Source organism: Somniosus microcephalus, chromosome 7 (assembly GCF_052327205.1).
Source record: "Somniosus microcephalus isolate GS21.2 chromosome 7, FLI_Smic_1.0, whole genome shotgun sequence".
In the NCBI taxonomy this organism is placed as follows: domain Eukaryota; kingdom Metazoa; phylum Chordata; class Chondrichthyes; order Squaliformes; family Somniosidae; genus Somniosus; species Somniosus microcephalus.
The window spans coordinates 204,290,043-204,306,791 of NC_140993.1; the positions used below are offsets into that span (position 1 = coordinate 204,290,043).

The 16,749-nt window shown below is 44.1% G+C and overlaps 1 protein-coding gene across 10 annotated transcripts in view; it reads right to left on the bottom strand.

Annotated features, from left to right (window-relative positions):
* The window catches only part of amph (amphiphysin), a 529,225-nt gene that overhangs the window by 32,179 nt on the left and 480,297 nt on the right, over nt 1–16,749 (bottom strand). For 9 of the 10 annotated variants that reach the window (XM_085993361.1, XM_085993365.1, XM_085993360.1 and 6 more), the window contains 2 exons: nt 14,583–14,642; nt 11,803–11,868 (listed from right to left, as the gene is read on the bottom strand). In XM_085993361.1, coding sequence (XP_085849487.1) covers nt 11,803–11,868; nt 14,583–14,642 — 126 coding nt within the window. The remainder of the gene's footprint in view (nt 1–11,802; nt 11,869–14,582; nt 14,643–16,749) is intronic. The other variant, XM_085993363.1, reaches the window with a different exon arrangement.

The window sequence follows — 16,749 nt, forward strand, 5'->3', positions numbered from 1 at the left end:
GGATGGCCAGCATATGGCGACTCACTGTTGCCAGCATTCTCGACAAGGAGAGAACAGCTGTCAGTGTGCCGGGGGACCTTGATGTGTGGATCCCGAGTGGTAATTCCACCCAAGTTAAGGGATAGAGTGCTCAATGAGCTTCATGAGGGTCATCTGGGAGGGGTAAAAATGAAAAGCCTAGCCAGGGCTTATGTGTGGTGGCCGGGAATCGATAAACAAATCAAGGACCTGACCAAGAGCTGCTCAGGATGCCAGAAAGTCCAAAATGCACCACCACAGGCTCCTCTACACCCATGGGAGTGGCCCTCATCTCCATGGCAACGGGTGCATATTGATTTTGCTGGTCCATTCATGGACTCAATGTTTTTAATAGCCATGGATGCGCACACGAAATGGCCTGAGGTCATCAAAATGTCCTCCACCACCACGGAGAAAACTATTGCAGTCCTACGGACCATTTTTGCCAGGAATGGCTTGCCAGAACAGATTTGCTCAGACAACGGACCACAGTTTGTGTCCGAAGAGTTCCGGAGGTTCTTGAAAAAGAATGGGGTAAGGCATTACACATCCGCCCCGTATCATCCAGCCACAAATGGATTGGCTGAGAGGTTTGTACAAACCTTTAAGAAGGCAATAAAGGCTATGTACAATGACAACATTCCGCTGCAGCACAAGGTGGACAATTTCCTGTTCGCCTACTGGAATGCGACACATGCAGTCACCAACCAGGCCCCAGCCATGATGTTCTTTAACCGAAGGTTAAGATCTCGCCTGGATTTGCTCAGACCAAACGTACGAAGAGATGTTGAGAGTAAGCAATTCCAGCACATCCATGAGAAGCCAACAAAGAGCTTCAATGTAGGGCAACCAGTCTTGGCCCGCGACTACCGAACAGAAAAATGGCAGCCAGGAATGATATGCACACGGCAGGGCCCACTAATGTACACAGTGGACGTTGGGGAGAGCATCGTGAGATGCCACGCTGACCAGATCCTAGTCACAGGAACAAGTCAACCCCATGCCTCGCTCATACGTACCAGGTGATGAACCCAACGTACAGGTCGCATCTATCCCAGAAACAGTAGTATCGGAAGCTGATGAACCAACCGACGACAGGGGGCCAGAATCGCCTCCGCACCAAGAGCAAGACACTCGGGAAAGGCGCTATCCAGAAAGGATCAGGAAGCCTCCCCAAAGACTGAATATATAAATAGACTATTTTCAGCTAATGTTGCATGTTAAAAGTTTTAATTGTAATTAGGTTGATATTTAATTGTTAAATGAGTGTTATGGTACTGTTAATCTAAAAGGGGAGGAATTGTAATGTATATACCTTTAAGTGGGGAACTATCTTTTACAGTTCATGTATACTGCAGTACCGGCAGTGACCACACCTGTATATAGCCCTGAGTAGTAATCTGTACAGATCAGTTGCAGTGTGAGCCACGTTGAGTAAACACCTGTTGTACCGTTCTCCTGCAGTCTGTGTCTTATTATACACGGACGCAACAGTGGGGAACATGGCGATGGCAAATACGCTGAACAAATATTTTGTATCAGTCTTTACAGTAGAGGACACTAAAAATATCCCAACACTGGGCAAACAGGGGGCTATAGGGGGGGGGGGGGAGGACCTAAACACGATTAAAATCACTAAGGAGGTGTTACTTGGTAAGATAATGGGACTAAAGGCGAATAAATCCCCCGGACCTGATGGCTTACATCCTAGGGTCTTGTGAGAAGTAGCGGTAGGGATTGTGGATGCATTGGTGGTAATTTTCCAAAACTCCCTGAATTCAGGAAAGTTCCCAGCAGATTGGAAAACTACTAATGTAACGCCCTTATTTAAAAAGGGAGGCAGACAAAAGGTTGGAAACTATAGACCAGTTAGCCTAACATATGTGGTTGGTAAAATGTTGGAGTCCATTATTAAGGAAGCAGTAACAGGACATTTGGATAAGCATAATTTAATCGGACATAGTCAGCATGGTTTTACGAAAGGGAAGTCATGTTTGACAAATTTGCTCGAATTCTTTGAGGACGTAACAAACAGGGTGGATAAAGGGGAACCAGTGGATGTGGTGTATTTGGACTTCCAAAAGGCATTTGACAAGGTGCCACACAAAAGATTACTGCACAAGATAAAAAATCACGGGATTGGAGGTAATATACTGGCATGGGTGGAAGATTGGCTATCTAACAGAAAACAGAGAGTTGGGATAAATGGTTCATTCTCAGACTGGCAATCAGTAACTAGTGGTGTTCCGCAGGGGTCAGTGCTGGGACCCCAACTCTTTACAATCTATATTAACGATTTGGAGGAAGGGACCGAGTGCAACGTATCCAAGTTTGCCGACGATACAAAGATGGGAGGGAAAGCAGTGAGTGAGGAGGACATAAAAAACCTGCAAAAGGACATAGACAGGCTAAGTGAGTGGGCAAAAATTTGACAGATGGAATATAATGTTGGAAAGTGTGAGGTTATGCACTTTGGCAGAAAAAATCAAAGAGCAAGTTATTATCCAAATGGAGAGAAACTGCAAAGTGCTACAGTACAAAGGGATCTGGGGGTCCTGGTGCATGAAACACAGAAGGTTAGTATGCAGGTACAGCAGGTGATCAGGAAGGCCAATGGAATCTTGGCTTTTATTGCAAGGGGGATGGCGTATAAAAGCAGGGAAGTCTTGCTGCAGTTATACAGGGTACTGGTGAGGCCACACCTGGAATACTGCGTACAGTTTTGGTTTCCATATTTAAAAGATATACTTGCTCTCGAGGCAGTTCAGAGAAGGTTCACTCGGTTGATTCCGGAGATGAGGGGGTTGGCTTATGAGGAAAGGTTGAGTAGGTTGGGCCTCTACTCATTGGAATTCAGAAGAATGAGAGGCGATCTTATCGAAACATAAGATTGTGAGGGGGCTTGATCGGGTGGATGCGGTGAGGATGTTTCCACTGATGGGTGAGACTAGAACTAGGGGGCATAATCTTAGAATAAGGGGCTGCCCTTTCAAAACTGAGATGAGGAGAAACTTCTTCACTCAGAGGGTAGTAAATCTATGGAATTTACTACCTCAGAGAGCTGTGGTAGCTGCGACATTAAATAAATTTAAAACGGAGATAGACAGTTTCCTAGCTGATAAGGGAATAAGGGGTTACGAGGAGAGGGCAGGGAAGTGGACGTGAGTCTAAGTTCGGATCAGCCATGATCCTATTGAATGGCGGAGCAGGCCTGAGGGGCCGTATGGCCTACTCCTGCTCCTTCTTCTTATGTTCTTATGTTATCGAAAGCCTTTTGAAAATCCAGATACACCACATCCACTGGTTCTCCCTTATCTATTTTACCAGTTACATCCTCAAAAAATTCCAGCAGATTAGTCAAGCACGATTTACCTTTTGTAAATCCATGTTGACTTTGTCCGATCCGGTCACTTTTTTCCAAGTGCTCTGCTATTACATCCTTTATAATGGACTCTAGCATTTTCCCCACTACTGATGTCAGGCTTACCGGTCTGTAATTCCCTGTTTTCTCTCTACCACCCTTTTTGAACAGTGGGGTAACATTAGCTACCTGCCAATTCATGGGTACTGTTCCAGAGTCTATTGAATTTTGGAAGATGACCAACGCTAGTTTGTGTAATCTCTTCTTGTGATTTAACTATTGGAGTCCGGGTATCATTCTAGTAAATCTACATTTCACTCCCTCCAAGGCCAGTATATCCTTCCTAAGGTGTGGTGCCCAGAACTGCTCTCAGTAATCCAGGTGTGGTCTAACCAGGGCTTTGTATAGCTGCAGTATAACTTCTACCCCCCTTGTACTCTAGTCCTCTCGATATAAAGGCCAGCATTCCATTAGCCTTTTTCATTATTTTCTGTACCTGTTCATGGCATTTTAATGATCTATGTACCTGGACCCCCAAGTCTCTTTGGACTTCCACTGTTTTTAGCTTTTCACCATTTAGAAAGTACACTGTTCTAAGCTTTTTTTAAATAGATGACCGTACATTTGCCTACATTGGAATCCATGTGCCACAGTTTTGACCATTCGCTAATCTATTAATATCTCTTTGTAATTTTATGCTTCTATCTATGCTGCTAACAATGCTGCCTATCTTTGTGTCAATGGCAAATTTGGACATGTGGTGTTCTATCCCATCATCTAAGTCATTAATAAATACGGTGAATAGTTGAAGCCCCAAAACAGATCCTTGCAGGACACCCCAAGTTTGTGTAATCTCTCCTCGCAATTTATTCCTTGGAGTCCAATCCTGCCAATTAGCGTACCTACCCATTATCCCTACTCTCTGTCTCCTACCGCTCAGCCAAATTCCTAACCAGGTCAATAATTTGCCTTCAATTCCATGAGCTTCAACTTTAGCTAACAGTCTCTTATGAGGGACTTTATCAAATGCCTTCTGGAAGTCCATATAAATAATATCCATAGACATTCCCCTGTCCACTACTTTAGTCACCTCTTCAAAAAATTCAATCAGGTTCATCAGGCATGATGTACCCTTTACATAGCCATGCTGGCTCTCTGATCAGCTGAAAATTTTCGAGGTGTTCCAGTAATTTTCTGACAACAGATGTTAGGCTGACTGGTCTATAATTCCCTGGTTTCCCTCTCTCACCTTTCTTAAATAGTGGAGTGACATGCGCAATTTTCCAATCTAAAGGAACGGTTCCTGAATCAAGAGAACTTTGGAAGATTATAGTTAGGGCATCTGCAATGTGCTCACCTACTTCCTGGGATGGAAACCATGTGGTCCTGGAGATTTGTCACTCTTCAGTGCCATTATTTTCTTCATTACTGTTATTTTGCTTACTCTAATTTTGTTAACTCACAATATTAGTTTCCTTGGGAAGTCCGGCATGCCACCCTATTCCTCTACTGTAAATACTGACGCAAAGTAATTATTCAACATGTCCAGCATTTCCTTATTTTCATTGACAGGGATTCTGTCCTGGGAATTCCTGTAACCCCAACCCTGGGAGCCACCCATTAGCAGTGGTACAGCTGGTAGGTGTGCCAGACACATAAGAACATAAGAAATAGGAGCAGGAGTAGGCCAATCGGCCCCTCGAGCCTGCTCCACCATTCAATAAGATCATGGCTGATCTGATCCTAACCTCAAATCTTCTATCACTCTCCATCCCACCCGAACCCATGTGATATCCCGGGAGAGGTGAAAAACCAGGTAAAAAACCCAATGGCCAATTTGGGAGAAAAAATCTGGGAAATTCCTCTCCGACCCATCTAGGCGATCGAAACTCGTCCAGTAGATCACTCTGTCCCTATATTTTCTACAGTACTTACCTTCTGTAAAGGCGATCTCCAACCCAGCCAGGAACATGAATAAAACCATCTCCTGAAATCTAACAGAATTAGAACACAAGAAGTAGGAGCAGAACCAGGCTACATGGCTCCTGGGCCCGCTCCACTACCCACAGGGCCATGACCATTCCGAACCTAGACTCATGTCCAATTTCCTGCCCGCTCCCCGTAACCCTTAATTCCCTTTACTTCTAGGAAACGATCTATTTCTGTTTTAAATGTATTTAATGATGTAGCTTCCACAGCTTTCTGGGGCAGCAAATTCCACAAACCTACCACCCTCTGAGTGAAGAAGTTTCTCCTCATCTCAGTTTTGAAAGAGCAGCCCCTTATTCTAAGATTATGCCCCCTAGTTCTAGTTTCACCCATCATTGGGAACATCCTCACCGCATCCACCCGATCCAACCCCTTCACAATCTTATATGTTTCAATAAGATCGCCTCTCATTCTTCTGAACTCCAATGAGTAGAGTCCCAATCTACTCAACCTCTCCTCATATGACCACCCCCTCATCCCCGGGATTAACCGAGTGAACCTTCTTTGTACTGACTCGAGAGCAAGTATGTCTTTTCTTAAGCATGGACACCAAAACTGTATGCAGTATTCCAGGTGCGGTCTCACCAATACCTTGTATAACTGCAGCAATACCTCCCTGTTTTTATATTCTATCCCCCGAGCAATAAAAGCCAACATTCCATTGGCCTTCTTGATCACTTGCTGCACCTGCATACTAACTTTGAGTTTCGTGCACCAGGACCCCCAGATCCCTTTGTACTACAGTACTTTCCAGTTTCTTGCCATTAAGATAATAACTTGCTCGATGATTTTTCCTGCCAAAGTGCATAACCTCACACTTTCCAGGATTGTATTCCATCTGCCAAATCTCTGCCCACTTACTTAGCCTGTCTATGTCCCCTTGCAGGTTTTTTATGTCCTCCTCACTCACTACTTTCCCTCCCATCTTTGTATCATCTGCAAACTTTGATATGTTACACTCGGTCCCCTCCTCCAAATCGTTAATATAGATTGTAAAGAGTTGGGGACCCAGCACTGACCCCTGTGGAACACCACTAGTTACTGATTGCCAGTCTGAGAATGAACCATTTATCCCAACTCTCTGCTTTCTGTTAGAGAGCCAATCCTCCACCCATGCCGGAATATTACCCCCAATCCTGTGATTTTTTATCTTGAGCAATAATCTTGTGTGGCACCTTGTCAAATGCCTTTTGGAAGTCTAAATACACTACATCCACTGGTTCTCCTTTATCCACCCTGTATGTTACTTCCTCAAAGAACTCCAGCAAATTTGTCAAACATGACTTCCCCTTCATGAAACCATGCTGAATTTGTCCTATTAAATTATGTTTATCCAAATGTCCCGTTACTGTCTCCTTAATAATGGAATCTAACATTTTACCAACCACAGATGTTAGGCTAACAGGTCTATAGTTTCCAGCCTTCTGCCCACTACCCTTTTTAAATAAGGGTGTTACATTAGCAGTTTTCCAATCTGCCGGGACCTTTGCTGAGTCCAGGGAGTTTTGGAAAATTATTACCAATGCATCCACAATCCCTACCGCCACTTCCCTCAAGACCCTAGGATGTAAGCCATCAGGTCCAGGGGATTTATCTGGCTTGAGTCCTATTATTTTACCAAGTACCACTTCCTTAGTGATTTTAATCGTATTTAGCTCCTCTCCCCCTAGAGGCCCCTATTTGTCCAGTGTTGGGATATTCTTAGTGTCCTCTACCGTAAAGACTGATACAAAATATTTGTTCAGCGTTTTTGCCATCTCCATGTTTCCCACCATTAATTTCCCGGTCTCCTCCTCTAAGGGACCAACATTTACTGTAGCCACCCTTTTTCTTTTTATATAACTATAGAAACTTTTGCTATCTGTTTTTATATTTTTTGCTAATTTACTTTCATAATCTATCTTCCCTTTCTTAATCAATCTTTTAGTTATTTTTTGCTGTCTTTTAAAGACTTCCCAATCTTCTATCCTCCCACTAGATTTGGCTACCTTATATGCCCTTGATTTTTAGTCGGATGCTATCCTTAATTACTTTACTTAGCCACGGATGGCTATCTTTTCTTTTACACCCTTTTTTCCTCAGTGGAATATATTTTTTTGGAAGTTGTAAAATAACTCCTTAAATGTACACCACAATGTACCGTCTTACCCTTTAATCTATTTTCCCAGTCCACTCTAATCAATTCCGCTCTCATACCTTCATAGTCTCCTTTATTCAAGCTCAGCACGCTTGTTTGAGATCCAACCTTCTCACCCTCTAATTGAATATGGAATTCAACCATGTTATGGTCACTCATTCCAAGGGGATCCTTTACTAGGACATTTTTAATTAATCCTGTCTCATTACACAGGACCAAATCTAAGGTTGCTTGCCCCCTGGTCAGTTCAGTTACATACTGCTCAAGAAACCCATCACTAATGCACTCAATGAACTCATCCTCAAGGCTGCTCTGCCCAATTTGATTTGTCCAGTTAATATGATAGTTAAAATTCCCCATAATTATAGCTGTTCCCTTATTACAAGCCTCAACTATTTCCTGATTAATACTCCGTCCAACAGAGTTGCAACTGTTCGGAGGCCTATAGACTACGTCCACTAGTGTTTTTTTCCCCATATTATTCCTTATCTCCACCCAAACTGTTTCACTATCCTGCTCCTTTGACCCAATATCATTTCTCTGTATTATAGTGATTCCTTCCTTTATTAACATAGCCACCCCACCTCCCCTCCCATCCTGATTGTTAAATAACCTGGTATGTTTAATTCCCAGTCATGGTCACCCTGCAGCCATGTTTCTGTAATGGCCACAAGATCATACCCATATGTAGTTATTTGTGCTGTTAACTCATTCATTTTGTTACGAATGCTACGTGCATTCAGATAAAGAACTTTCAAATATGTTTTGTGACACTTAGTTCCTGTTTTTTCCCCTTTTACTACTTTACCTTTTACTCCATACCTTCTGTCCCTTCCTGACACGTTCTGTTTTTTAATTTCCCCACTGCTACCTAAGTCTATGACCTTCTCCGTTGTCATTTCTGTTATTTGCTCTCTAGAAACCTCCCCCCCACTAATTAGTTTAAAGCCCTCTCTACAGCCCTAGTTATATGATTCGCCAGGACTCTAGTCCCAGCACTGGCCAAGTGGAGTCCGTCCCAACGGAACAGCTCCCTCCTGTCCCAGTACTGGTGCCAGTGTCCCAAGAAGCAAAACCCATTTCTCCCACACCAGTCTTTGAGCCACACATTTAACTCTTTAATTTTATTTATCCTAGCCAAATTCACTCGTGGCTCAGGTAATAACCCAGAGATTATTACCCTTGAGGTTCTGTTTTTTAATTTGACCCCTAGCTGCTCATACTCCTTTAAAAGAACCTTCTTCCTTGTCCTATCTACGTCGTTTATACCAACATGGACCACGACAACTGGATCCTCCCCCTCCCACTCCAAGTTTCTTTCCAGCCCAGAAGAGATGTCCTTAACCCTGGCACCGGGCAGGCAACACAGCCTTCGGGACTCCCGCTCTTGACTGCAGAGAACCCAAACTATCCCCCTAATGATACTATACCCTACCACTACAACATTTCTTTTTACTCCCTCCACTTGAATGGCCCCCTGTACCACGGTGCTGTGGTCAGGTTGCTCATCCTCCCTGCAGTCCCCGCTCCTGCCCTCACAGGGAGTAAGAACCTCGATCCTGCTTGACAAGAGCAGGGGCTGCGGCTCCTTCAACACTACATCCTGGATCCCTGTGCCTGCCTCACTTGTAGTCACACCATCCTGTCCCTGACCACGGACTACATCTGCAGTAATTAATTTCATAGGTGTGACCACCTCCTGAAACATAGAGTCCAGGAACTTCTCCCCCTCGCTGATGTGTCGCAGTGTCTGAAGCTCGGTCTCAAGCTCTTTAACATGGAGCTTGAGTTCCTCTAGCAGCAAACACTTATCGCAAATGTAATCACCATGAGCCTCAATGGGGTCCACCAGCTCCCACATTTCGCAACAGTGACACATCACCTGTTCACCCATATCTGTGTAATTAATTACATTTCTTATTATTAGTTATGAAGACCCTCTGCCCCTATATAGATGATAATATTACACAACTATTTAATAGGACTTACCAACTTAAAGGTATAGAAGAGAAGGAAGAGGACTTACCAACCAGCTGATCACCAACCTCCCTCATGAATGCTGTCTGGGGGACCTGTCCGGTTGAATTGTCTCACTGCTCCGCCTCCGCAGTGTTGGATTAGCCTGAGAGTGGGAAGCAAAACAGAGCAAAAAGCACCCCCTCAGCTCCCACTTGCCCGAACTCTCCCACTTACCAAACTCTACTTACACTCAATGCGACCGCACTCAGCGCTACCGCACTAAGCCCGCCCCTTTTTATACCCGGATTCTACTTCCAGTTTAAACTCCCCAACAGCTTAATTTACTCTAAAAAATTAAACTTACTTCAAATAATTCACTTTTTTACTCACTAAAATTCAGTAAATGCACTTAAAAGACTTTTTCTGCCACTTACCAAAGTCTGCTTAAACTCAATGCGACTTGCACAACTAGGATACAGTATCCCTCCCCACCCTTCCACTCAGGGGGTTCAGGCTGGGCTTGTGGCTTGAACCCATGAAGAAGCAGTGAGCACTTAAAATGTAGGCCCTTTACAAAGCGGGTCATAGGGACACAATTTCCCACTTTTCGGTTGGGGGGGGGGGAGCAGAAGGTGGGGTTGAGTACTGACTCAATGCTCCCCCACCAATGTTTGCTTTAATAATTTTTTGGGTGAACAGCCCCTTTAAACGGGCTGCGTGGCCCATTTAAATTCCCGCACATGTGTGTTTTTTCCATTTAAAAGCTGGTACGCAGTCTGCACGTGAGCTACAGACAGCTGCGTGGCCACGCAGCTCAGTGGGAACATTGTCCCCCCACCCGCTGGAAACAAGCACACAAGCAGGTCTGTGTCCCAGATATGCCCCTAGGTGTGCAGGTGCAAGCTGGTGCAATGCAAGTAGGGAATCTCCCTTTGACCCCAGAAAGCATGCTAGAGTCAGTGGTGGAGATTCCAGGTGGATGCGAACCTAGTACTTACACCAAGGATTTTTGGCCCTGACAAGTTCCATTCTTGGTTCACTGGCTAGAAACAACAAAAAACTTGCATTTATATAGCGCCATTAACATAGGAAAACATCCCAAGGTGCTTCACAGGAGCATAATCAGACACCATGCCAAATTGACACCATGCCAAAGAAGAAGACATTAGGACAGGTGACCAAAAGCTTGGACAAAGAGGTAGGTTTTAAGGAGGGTATTAAAGGAACTGGAAAGGCGGAGAGGTCTGGACAGGGAATTCCAAAGCTTATGGCCTAGATGGCTGAAGACACAGCCACTAATGCTGGGGTGAAGGAAGTGGAGGATGAACAAGAGTTGGAAGAATGCAGCGTTCTTGGAGAATTGTAGGGCTGGAGGAGGTTAAAGAGATAAGGAGGGGCAAGGCCATGGAGGGATCTGAACATGTTAAAATCAAGATGTTCAGGAACCAATGTAGGTAGGAAATAATTTACATTTCTATCGCATCTTATTGTGTCCTCATGATGTCCCAAAATATTTAACAGTCAATTTTGTACTTGTGAAGTGTCGTCACTTTTATGTAGGCAAATACAGCAGTCAATCTGTGCATAGCAGGGGTCCAGAAGCAGCAATGAGATGAATGACCAGATAATTTGTTGTTGGTGGTTGAGGGAGGAATTAGACTCTTCAAATAGTGCGATGGGATCTATTATGCTCACCTGAATAGGAATATGGAACCCTAGTTTAACGTCTTCTCTGAAAGATGGCACCGCCGACAATACACAGCACTCTATCAGTGCTGCACTGAAGTGTCAGCTGAGATTATATTCTCAAGACCCGGAGTAGGGGATTGAGCGCACATCAATCTCGACTAAGAAGCGAGAGTGCTACAAACTGAGGCAAGCTGACACATATGCTAGTGTAAGTTGCGCTTGTAATAACAAATACAGTTAGTGTTGCATCCCAGTCTCCTTCCAAAACATCTGATGGGGCTCGAATCTGGAACACAGACTTTCATCATATTTCTAGTGTAATTATTAGCTTCAACAATGGTTATGTGACCCGATTCTGAATGGATTGGTTATTTTTATACAGTGTGAAAAACAATGGGAAGCTAACACAAGAACTGTCATCCCCGGACAAGGAATTGCACTATTGTTGGGTCATTGGAATTGGAAGTAATGTAACTGTCTTTTTATCCTAATCTGTAAGGTGACTATGACCTTTTAGAAGGAATTGTAATAAACTGGGCCTTTTCCTCTTGATTTCCATTGTATAACTGCACATATAATGCTGAATATGACTTGTCTGTAAAGCTGACGGATGTACTAGAGGAACCAGGATTAGAGGTTGGGTCTGTACCTGAGAGGCTTCCAAGTCTTCAGAAAATGCTTTGTCTTGTTCAGTCTCCGGCTCAGGCGTCATGTTCTGTAAGGTAAAAATCAGAACAGATTTGAAAGCATGTCTTCATGGCACTGGAGTTGTTCCATACATTAGTCTGGATGAAGGGGATGGGTGTGGTACACTCTGGTTGGATACCATTCTTACAGCAAGCCATTGTACAATCTGGGTTACAGTGCCCTGGCACTTAACTGTTGGAGGAATTTTATTTAACTTTCCTCTGAGTCCATTTGTTCTATGTTCTACTGCGTTTTTCAAAAGTGCTGTAGCATGGTATCTGTATTGCACTGCACTTATGACTGTGGAGGTGGACTGGCAGCGATGGGTTCCAGGATATACAGTGTGGTGAGGAATAATTTTAAAATAAAGACCAAAAGGCTTATATATTTGTCACACACCAAATAAACTCATGGAGCCATTTGGGGAGCTCTGATCTATATTCATGGTTTAGGCCCACATCTGAGACATTGCAAGCACAGTAATATTGAAGTGGAAACAGCTTTGTCCATTGATATCTTTCTACTTCTTGGACAAACCCAACCAACCAAAATATACATCCATTAATCAGAAATGGAAGGATGTTGCTCTATAGCACTTACAGTAACATCTGTTAAAAGTTAGTGATTAAAATACTGAGCTTTAAAATCATTTTCATAAAGTGCCCCATAGCATGAACCATTGTTTGAAATTAAGATTGAGAAATAGTTAAGAAATGTATTTTACGTGAAAAAATATTTTATGTTTGATTCCATTTTATATTTCTGTAGTTGAAAAAAACTAAAATTGAAAGATTGACAATGTATCTGCACCAAAGGTTATTACAGCAGTCTCCAAGGGAAGCTGGCACATGTTTGCATTTAGATTCGCCTCATCAACCCCAATTGGAGACTCAGTTCTATTTTCCGGTCTTTCTAACACAAACATCAATGCAGTGTGAGCAACTTTCGGAGCACATAGACCTATGACATCTTGATATCGAATGGCATTAAGAGTGGGTAAAGAGTGATGGAATGCCGAGGCCTATAGGATTAGCGCAGCTAGCAACAGTATAAATGGGGTAAAATCATAGCCATAGGTTGGGAGATCAAGAAGGTTGAGTCTAGAGTATGGGTAACATTTAAATATTAATAAATGTTCAAGCGTTTGTCTCCAAATTGAATTTATCTTTGGTATATAGGCACAGGACTGTAGCCTGTTGTTGATATTATTACAAGATTCACACTGCTAACATCATTGTAAAACAGTAAGAAAGGTGATCATTCACACTGAAAAAAACATATGATTTTACCTCCAATACTGTATCTGGAAATTTATTCCAGACGTTGATCACTCTGTGTAAAGAAGAATTTCCCGATATATGCTACACGTCACGGGTCAGAATGGAATCACCGGGGATTCGAGCTCCGAAACCGCGAGACCCTGCTCCTCGCTCAACAGGACCAGAGAACGGAGAATTGGGCGTGAAAGTCAGTGTGCTCAGCTTGTGATGCCCTTGACAGGGATGGATGGGCGGCACAGACACGATGGGCCGAAGGGCCTCTTTCTGTGCTGTAAAACTCTATGACTCTATGATTGCCCACCCATGGAATGCTACAGCCTCCACAGCCGATACTGCGCTCCTGTCGGCCGAGGTGCCGTACTGGGAGAGGTGCCTCGCTCGACCGGAGTGTTTCATTGAGGGGAGGGGAGCCGGGGGGAGATCATTTTGTAAACTGTCAGTACTTCATCAGCTCAGGATTCAAGCTATTACAAAGAAAATATATTCTTATGCAGTTGTGATGAGTATATATGTCCTAACGCTGGAACTTCCTCGATCTGACTTGTGTCGGTTTCTACCCCAATCTTGCCAACAGCAATTTACACCAACATTTCCTGAGAATCTCATCAACATACGCCAGAACGTAAACAATAGGATAAAACAAGCAGATATCAGCGCACACATGTTTAAGAAAATACAATTGTGCTGGCTTTTCTCTTTTTAACCTAACAGATTCTGATGCCATAAAAACGCATTCAAAGATATAGAAGATACAGTGCAGCTCTCAGTAAAGAGGAAAAAATCGCTATAAAGCACCAGAAATAGTTACTTCAAGATCCTACTGCACCTAAAAGTTTGGGTGTATATTTACGGCAGCTCAGAGCAGGCATGAATGTTGGAAACCCGCGTTCTCGGACCTTTTACATGGGGGCGGGGTGATGTTAATGAGCTAAGTGGGGTTTCTGTGGACGCAACTCAGGAAATGATTGAGGAAATTTGCGCACAGCGGTGTTTTGGTGTAAGACCGGCGTAAAATCTCCATTCTTACGCCACAGTTATGCCAGTACTTTCTCGGAAATCTCCAGGCCTTTGAGTTAGCATTTTTTAATGTAAAACACGAATTTGCACCTCCAGCGTGGAGCTTCACCTGCTGGAAACCCACATCAGGAATTCGGGATCTGTAGGATTTTCCATGCTGGAAACCCATCTCCCGAACTCAGTGGGCCCCACGGGATTTTCCGTCCCAGAATCGCGGCTTGCAGGTTGTAAACAGATTGCACTGAGCATGCTTGAGGTGCAATCTCTGCTGATCTCAAAACATAACCAGCTGTACTATTGCAGCATGCATCACTTCCACACAGGAAACAGCTCTGTTTATGGATGAACTGGGTGAATAGGGGCAGAGCTAATGACAAATATTTAATTGTAATGAGCAAATGATGCAAGATAAATTTAACCCAGCCCTGAGGCAACATTTACGTACCTCAGTGCTCTCAGTCTCAGTGTTTACAGCTGGCTCCTGCACCCCAGGCTCCTTAATCTCCTTTATGGGGAAGAAAACAGGAGATTTATTTAATCTGAACAGAGAATCATAGAATGCTACAGTACAGAAACAGGCACTCGGCTCATCAAGTCTGCACTGGTGGCTTTCTCCACGAACCTAATCCCACTCTCATGCTCGCTCCCGATATCCTTTACTATTCCTCTTTTTCAAACATCTATCTGATTACCTGTTAAAATAATTTATGGACTCTGCTTTTGCAATGGTTTGGGGCAGAGAATTCCCCTTTCATAGAGTTATAGAGTCATAGAGTCATAGAGTTTTACAGCACAGAAAGAGGCCCTTCGGCCCATCGTGTCTGCGCCGCCCATCCATCCCTGTCCAGTCTAATCCCATTTTCCAGCATTTGGTACATAGCCCTGTATGCAATGGCATTTCAAGTGCTCATCCAAATGCTTCTTGAATGTTGTGAGGGTTCCTGCCTCTACCACCCTTTTAGGCATTGAGTTCCACATTCCAACCACCCTCTGGGTGAAAAAGTTCCTCCTCAAATCCCCTCTAAATCTCCTGCCCCTTACCCTGAATCTATGCCCCCTTGTTATTGACCCCCCTACTAAGGGGAAAAGTTCCTCTTTGTCTACCCTATCTATGCCCCTCATCATTTTGTACACCTCAATCAGGTCCCCCCTCAGCCTTCTTTGCTCCAAGGAAAACAACCCCAGCCTGTTTAGTCTTTCTTCATAGCTGAGGCGCTCCATCCCAGGTAACATCCTGGTGAATCTTCTCTGCACCCTCTCCAAAGCAATCACATCCTTCCTATAGTGAGGCGACCAGAACTGCACACAGTACTCCAGCTGTGGCCTCACCAGCGTTTTGTACAGCTCCATCATAACCTCCCTGCTCTTATATTCTATGCCTCGGCTAATGAAGGCAAGTATCCCATATGCCTTTTTAACCACCTTATCTACCTGTTCCGCTGCCTTCAGAGATCTATGTACATGTACACCAAGGTCCCTCTGACCCTCTGTACTTCCTAGGGTCCTACCACTCATTGTGTATTCCCTTGCCTTATTTGTCCGTCCAAAATGCATCACCTCGCACTTTTCAGGGTTAAATTCCATTTGCCACTTTTGCGCCCAACTGACCAACCCGTCTATATCGTCCTGTAGCCTGAGGCTTTCCTCCTTGCAATTTACCACCCCACCAATTTTCGTGTCATCTGCAAACTTACTGATCATCCCTTTTACATTCTCATCCAAATCATTTATGTAGATCACAAACAAGGGACCCAGCACCGATCCCTGAGGTACCCCACTGGACACAGGCTTCCAGTCACAAAAGCAACCTTCGACCATCACCCTCTGCCTCCTGCCACTCAGCCAGTTTAGGATCCAACGCGCCAAGGCACCCTGGATCCCATGGGCTCTTACCTTCTTGACCAGTCTCCTATGCGGGACTTTGTCAAAAGCTTTACTGAAGTCGATGTAAACCACATCCACAGCATTTCCCTCATCCACCTCCCTAGTCACCCCCTCGAAAAATTCAATCAGATTTGTCAGACATGATTTACCCTTGACAAAGCCATGCTGACTATCCCCGATTAATCCTTGCCTCTCCAAGTGGAGACTAATTTTGTCCCTCAGAATTTTTTCCAATAATTTCCCTACCACAGATGTTAGGCTCACTGGCCTGTAATTCCCTGGTTTATCCCTGCTACCCGTCTTGTATAATGGTACTACATTAGCTGTTCTCCAGTCCTCTGGTACATCCCCTGTGGCCAGAGAGGTTCTGAAAATTTGTGTCAGAGCCCCTGCAATCTCCTCCTTTGCCTCCCACAGCAGCCTGGGATACATCTCGTCCGGGCCTGGGGATTTATCCACTTTTTGGCCTGCTAAAACCGCTAGCACCTCCTCCCTCGCGATGCTAATATGTTCAAGTATGTCACAGTCCCCTTGCCCGATTTCTATGTCTGCATCGTCTTTCTCCATAGTGAACACAGATGCAAAAAATTCATTTAAAACCCCGCCTACATCATCTGGCTCTACACACAGATTGCCACTTTGGTCCCTAATGGGCCCTACCCTTTCCCTGGTTATCCTCTTGCCCTTAATATACTTATAAAACATCTTAGGATTTTCCTTTATTTTGC